We start from the raw sequence: 7,126 nt of genomic DNA, 5'->3' as shown, positions 1-7,126 counted from the left end.
AAGGACATCGCCACTCGAACAGTAATGAAGAGAGTATTTCCGTTTTCAACACGTCAGTTGTACACGAGGAAAAGTATCGGCAAAAAAAAAGTCATAAAATTATTATATTTGTACCGATTTAATCCCGAACTCTTTCGACTTGAAGCCAATTCAGTTATTTTCACTAATTTTGGCATGATATTAATGACGTGGACGCAAGCCGTGCCACGTAGCCCCGATCGGTGCTGGCGTGAATATTTTAATAATTGACGAGTTGTTCATTTTTTTTTCTTTTTTTTTTCATCCGTTTTTTCTCTATTTCGGCCTCGACGGAAATATTCGTTAAAAATTTTCGAAAAATTCGAAAGATGATTTGGAAAGAAAAAAGAAAAGAAAAAAAAAGAAAAAGAAACGTAGACGTATCTTTCTCATATAAGAGAGAGAGAGAGAGAGAGAGATGTAGAATTTAAAAAAAAAAAAAAACTGTGGGCCCGGGTCTTTTGGGGTTCCAAAAGGGCGTCCAAATACTCCTAATCTAGGAGAGAGAGAAGAGCCCCCGTGGGCCCCATGGACCCCACACCCCCGCCCGCCCGCCCGCCCCCTCACTTTCCACTTGTCTTTCCATTTCTCCCTCCATCCCCCCTCGAAAAACAAACGGCGCTTTTAAAACCTCTCTTCCCCTCTCACTCTCGATTTGAAAACCAGCACCGGCGCCTGCATCGGACGGAAGAGCTGCTTCCGGCGCCTGCATTTAACTTCCCTTGATTCTGGCTTGTCTGAGCCCTGGAGAAGGCCGAAGTCTTCTTGCAGGAACGAAAGGAAAAAAGGGCCCACAAAAAGAGGGGGAAGAAACGAGCGTTACTCTCCTCCTCCTCCTCCTTCCACAGTCTTTCTTGTTCTTGGGGGTCGTATCAGCGGCTTACGCGCCGCGAGGCCGCCAGTCGAATGCGCGTCGAGTGCATCTGAAAACCCAATTTGTATTCCACACCCCCTTTTTTCCTGATTGTTCTCGGGACTCGTCACTGTCGGGTCGGGCGGGGGTCTGTATTCGTACCCAGATTGGTTTGTTTCATTTGATGGCGTGGAATAGTATCAGTACTGTACAACTGTTTGTCCGAGTACGGGATATGGGTATTGGGTGGTGTACTTGGAGCTGCGTTTGACAGAGAGAGTTAGAGAGAGACAGAGAGAGAGAGCTCTCTTCTTTGCATGCGAAGGATCTGGACTCTGAGTAAGGGCTTCGTTCCACATCTGGGCTCGGCAATTTTTCGGTAGATTTCGCTGGTACGGTCTCTCTCTATCTCTCACTTTGCTTGCGTTCCGGGAGGGTTTTTGTCCTCCTTAAAGATTACTTGTGCGTTTCTATTGGTGGGTTCTGTTCCTTTTATTCTCGTCTGGCCTGGCCACCACCACATTAATTTAATCAGATTTTTTGACTGTTTCTCTGGGGGGTGTTTCTGGTCGTGACTTCGGAGGGTCGCTTTGTTTTGTTGTTATCGTGGGGGGTATTATTCCAGTGGAAGAAATTTCCTAATCACTGTTTGTTCTTATTAGATTATGGTTTATCTACCTTGCGATACAATGCATCCGTGCCAGAATTTGAAGGTGTGCCCGCATAGTAAGTCATTGTAAAAGAAAGAAGAAGCTCGTGACTTTTGAGATTTTTTTAATTTGCCTGTTGTTTGCTGCGCGTTAGGTTCTAAGATCAGTCTCGCTATGAGGTTAGATGTTGCTGGCGCTTTCATGTTGTAGAGTTCTGGTTTTCACAGGATAATGGATGCCGGAGATCTCGGTTCCGAGAAGTCTTCTGAGACTGCTACAAGTGAGGTGGTCGTCGTCGTGTCGTCGAGATTTTCAGATGGGTCCTGCTCTCGAAACGTTTCGTGTCTGATGGATTGAACTCGCTGTTTCCCTGTTTCAATGCAATGTTAAAGAAATTAGCTCCTGGGCTTTTGATCTCTTCGCTGCTCATTACCGTTTCCGTAGCTGATAATGGATTCCCGCGATGCAACTGCGATGACGAGGGAAGTTTGTGGAGCCTCGAAAGCATTTTGGAGTGCCAGAGAGTGAGCGACTTCTTGATTGCCGTGGCCTACTTTTCGATCCCGATTGAATTGCTGTACTTTGTTAGCTGCTCGAACGTCCCATTCAAATGGGTCCTGTTTCAATTCATTGCCTTCATTGTTCTGTGCGGATTGACCCATCTGCTCAATGGGTGGACTTATACCCACCATCCCTTCCAACTCATGCTCGCGCTCACCGTGTTCAAGATTTTAACTGCTCTCGTCTCGTGTGCCACGGCCATAACGCTCATCACCCTTATTCCTCTGCTTCTTAAAGTGAAGGTGAGAGAGTTCATGTTGAAGAAGAAGGCTTGGGATTTGGGGCGAGAGGTTGGGATCATAATGAAACAGAGGGAAGCCGGTTTGCATGTGCGGATGCTCACACAAGAGATTCGCAAATCGCTCGATAGGCATACTATTTTGTACACGACTCTGGTCGAGCTGTCCAAGACACTGGGGTTGCAGAACTGCGCGATCTGGATGCCTAACAATGGTAAAACCGAGATGAACTTGACGCATGAGCTGAGGGAAAGGAATTACTCAGGAACCTCTCACATCCCTATTCCGATAACTGATCCAGATGTTGTTTCTATTAAGAAGAGTGTTCAGGTGAATATTTTGAGGCCTGACTCTGCACTTGCAACTGCAAGTAGCGTAGGGCCCAGGGAGTCCGGTCCAGTAGCCGCAATTCGGATGCCGATGCTTCATGTCTCCAACTTTAAAGGAGGGACACCTGAACTACTTCCAGCATGTTATGCAATACTGGTCTTGGTCCTTCCCGGTGGAGAGCCAAGATCTTGGAGCAATCAAGAAGTCGAGATTATCAAGGTGGTGGCCGATCAGGTAGCAGTGGCTCTCTCACACGCGGCTATCCTTGAAGAGTCTCATCTAATGAGAGAGAAATTGGAGGAGCAAAACCGAGCTCTACAGCAGGCAGAGAGGAATGCTATGATGGCCAGTCAGGCTCGAAGCTCATTCCAAAAGGTCATGAACGATGGGCTAAAGAGGCCTATGCACACGATCTCAGGCTTGCTCTCGATTATGCAGGATGAGAGTTTGAATGCGGACCAAAGCATTATTGGAGCAATGGCAAGAACCAGCACTGTCTTGGCAAATTTGATAAACGATGTGGTGGACATGTCGACTAAGGATAGCGGGAGATGTCCATTGGAAGTAAGATCGTTTTCTATGCACGACATGATCAGAGAAGCGGCTTGCTTGGCCAAGTGCTTGTGTATCTACAAGGGGTTCCGTTTCGAATTGGATGTCGACAGGTCCTTGCCCAACAATGTAATGGGTGATGAAAGGAGGGTTTTTCAGGTGATTCTGCATATGATGGGCAACTTGCTGAATGACAGTAATCAAGGAGGATTAGTTACCCTTCGAATTCTTCGTGAGAAAGGCAGTGGAAGTCAGGGTAGGTACAATCGAGGTTGGGCGATCTGGAGGCCCGAATCATCTGATAAAGGTGTACGTATCAAATTTGAAGTTGGAATAAGCAACGACGGTTCTTTGTTGGAGAGGTCAGTTTCGACAATACAGCTTGGAGGTCGGAAATACAACAGTGATGGGGTTGAGGAGGGCTTGAGCTTCAGCATCTGCAAAAGACTAGTCCAGGTACTGAGTTTTCTTTTGTTTTCCCTTTTTCCCTTCCTTTTTCACGTATGGATTGACTTTTAGGATCCTTTGCCATGTTTTCCCTGACTTCGGTAGCCGCATTTCCTAACTGTAGCTATGTATGTCCATTGTGTACTTGTGACTTTCTTGCTGAACTATGTCGGAAAATAAAGAAATTTAGTTCTAGCTGCGAATTGCAGATGCAAGAGATCAGATACGTGTAATTACATTTTCCTCCTTAGTGTGTGGGCACTAGCAGACTCATAAGAATATGCCTCCTTTCTAGACAGTCAGATAGGCTTGTTTCAATTGGCAGTTGTTGATTCACATAATGTCTTCTACTTACTGATGAAGCATGCTTGCAAAAGAATCCCTCTAATCTGATTAAGTCGCTGTGTCGGCTTGCATTTGACAACTCCTGGACAATAGCATCTTCCCAAATCTACCCGCAGCTTCAAACTGGACAAACTCGCAGTAGTTTCTTCTTTTTACATTGCTCTTTAATCTGGTTACTATAACAAATTCGTGTAAGAACTGTTAGTGCCTTTTGTGACTAGTGTACAACCTTTCTTGTTGAAGAACTTCAGATTTAAACATATGGTTTCGATTTGCTAGACAATGGACATATCGCGATGTGCCTCGCAATATTGCTTTCTAATGTTTTCCTCTTTCTCATTCCCTTTTTTTACCTCTCTTCTTGATACCGAAATTGTTGACTGAACTTGTTTGTCCTGATCGACAGTTGATGCACGGCAACATCTGGGTAGTCCCGAACCGTCAGGGCTTCGCTCAGAGCATGACACTCGTCCTCCGGTTCCAACTCCAAGAGTCCATCTCAACGGCCATTTCCGAATTGGGGCCATCTCCAGAGTATCCACACTCCAACTCTCTCTTCACAGGCTTAAAAGTATTGCTTGTAGACTCTGACGATGCGAACAAGGCCATCACCCGGAAGCTTCTTGAGAAGCTAGGCTGCAAGGTGTCCACTGTCGCTTCAGGATTCGAGTGTCTCAGAGCCCTAAACCCCTCTGGATCGTCTTTCCAGATAGTCCTTTTGGACCTTCACATGCCCAGCTTGGATGGGTTCGAAGTGGCGAATAAGATTCGCCAGTTCCACAGCAGTACCAATTGGCCGGTGATTGTCGCCTTAACCACTGGCGGCGGCGATGATGTTAGGGATCGATGTTTGCAGGCCGGAATCAGCGGAGTTATCAGAAAACCGGTCCTCTTGCACCAAATGGCCTACGAGCTTCGGAGAGTCCTGTTGCAGCCAAGCAAAACGCTGCTATGAAATATGGATTCAATGTCAATAACTTATCCTTCCTCCCTATTACTTCCAAGATTATCAACATATGAAAGTCGTCTTACACACAAAAGAAGGTTCAGTCAACATCAGAAATGTAACATGGTAGTCCTTTTCCATGCCCTTGCTTTCTATGCATCTTGTAGTGATCGTAGATCCTTTCTAGATTTGCCATTTTGGCAAAAGAAGTTATCACCAACGTTTCAAATTGAAGAACACTAAATTACTGCTCCCTAGTTTTTAAACAATACAAATATGCAAATCACGTCGTAGGCAAATAGGTTTGAACTCTTGGACCAAATGGGTTCAAAATACTGACTTGGAATGCAACGGCTGTTAAAGGGATAATAACACAAATGGTTATTGATTTTTGGTGCAATATGTAATGTCATTTTTGAGCCTTTAGTATGTGCAACGTGATTTTTGAATTTTTGACTCAATGCGTAATGTCGCCCTTAACTTTAATTTGTTCAATTTGGTCCTTGAACTAGCGATAAATGCTCACCGTAGTCCATAAATCATGTTAAAATGTTTAAATTAGGGATGACATTCAATATTGTACTAAAGTTGTGAAATTATATTGAATAAGTTAAAAGTTCAGGAACGACATTATATACTGAGCAAAAATTTAGGGATCATATTGAATAAATTAAAATTTCGTGGACGATATTGCACATCGAATCAAAGTTTTTGGAAATTTATATCGATTTTATGCTGTTAAGCTGTCCCCGGCAGATTCAGATGGGCAAAGAGAGGACGAAGAGTGGGAAGATGATGAAAAGAGCATGGAACGATGGAAAGCTTCTGATGTTGCTTCTTTCCGAAACCATGCATGAATCTTTTAGTACGTGCACCAGACGACAACGACTCTGATCTTTCCTTTTTGAATAAACATTGGACATCACATCATGTAGCCGCCACCTTTCCAATGTGTCCTTATTCTCCCCCACACGGTCCAATTTTCCCAAATTCTCCCCTACTAAAGTCTAGGAAGAAAAAACATAAATAAAAAAAAAGTCTAGGAAGAAAACAAGAAAAAAAAGAGTCTTATGAGAGAAGTTATATCGCACTATACACGTACTTCGATTGGGACATGTTCATCCTCATATCGGGATCTCGGCCATCGACACCGGCTCGCACCTCCTTGACGAGCGACTAAGATCTTGTGCTACCGAGCTGTAGACGAAAGTGGATCCTATTTGGATTCTCTTCAATAACGAAAGCCAACCCTTTGATAGGGGTTCCGAATTCGATTTAGTTGTATAAAGTATGAGCGATTCTACGAATATTAAGATTCGCGTCTAAAAGTTAATGAACGAGCAAAAAGACAATTTATTGGTAATATGATCATACTAGAGAATCTTATGGGAATTCAACCGCATCACTTTATATTGTAGAAATCAATTTAAGCATACCCACACTTCATATTTTTTTTTTATAGATACTATGTAGTGGAGTTGACGTTAGGCATAAGATCGAGTTGGACTATGAAGAATTCCCAAAGATAAGTTTCTCTCTCCATCGCCATCCGTCGCTTTCGGGAATCAAAAGTCTTTCCGTGGTTGCGGGTGTTGTTTGATTTTTTGGTGATGGTGGCACCAACGAGAATCATGAATGGTGCACCCACGGTTTGGTTGCTCAGTTTGCCGACATATTGCATGATGAACCTATGCTCGCCCCTTCCCCGGTCCCCCATCTGTCTCATGTGAGCAAGTCTTGCATGCACCCGATGTATGTGATCTCACTTCGTATCAGTATCGGTTGTAATTTCTGTAGGAAAAAAAAATGATATTTGCGGAGAAAGCCCCGGATAATTTTCCCACTACTGCTTCTGTGAGAATTAAATAGGATAAAAATATTTGTAAAAAGTTGTAAAGATAAAGAATAAAGAACACCAAAATTTTTAATGTGGAAACCACTCTAATGTGAAGGGAAAAATCATGGGACGGTAGTTCACTCCAAACCCAAACTTCCGCTATAGCAAATAATGGGATTACAACTTCACCCGAAAGTGGATCTCTCACTTTAATTTGTGGATCTAGATCTCTCATAAATTAGATAATTTTCTTAAAGAAAAACTCTCTTGTAAGAATAAGAACTATTTCTTCCGCTATGCTATGAACTTCTTACTACTGTTTTCTCCATTGAGAATGACTCCTATTTA

At 43.6% G+C, this 7,126-nt stretch overlaps 1 protein-coding gene across 1 annotated transcript; it reads left to right on the top strand.

The window, feature by feature from the left end:
* Window positions 1-936: 936 nt before the first annotated feature.
* LOC115727011 (ethylene receptor 2-like) lies at window positions 937-5,198 on the top strand. Its single transcript, XM_048274822.1, has 3 exons — window positions 937-1,263; window positions 1,706-3,659; window positions 4,402-5,198. Exons 2-3 carry the CDS (start codon window positions 1,905-1,907, stop codon window positions 4,948-4,950), a joined length of 2,304 nt encoding a protein of 767 aa, XP_048130779.1. The 5' UTR covers window positions 937-1,263; window positions 1,706-1,904; the 3' UTR covers window positions 4,951-5,198.
* The last annotated feature ends 1,928 nt before the right edge of the window (window positions 5,199-7,126 follow it).

Source organism: Rhodamnia argentea, chromosome 1, assembly GCF_020921035.1.
Source record: "Rhodamnia argentea isolate NSW1041297 chromosome 1, ASM2092103v1, whole genome shotgun sequence".
Taxonomy (NCBI): Eukaryota; Viridiplantae; Streptophyta; class Magnoliopsida; order Myrtales; family Myrtaceae; genus Rhodamnia; species Rhodamnia argentea.
Note: the sequence above shows the minus strand (reverse complement) of the source record. Positions and strands in the feature narration are given on the sequence as shown.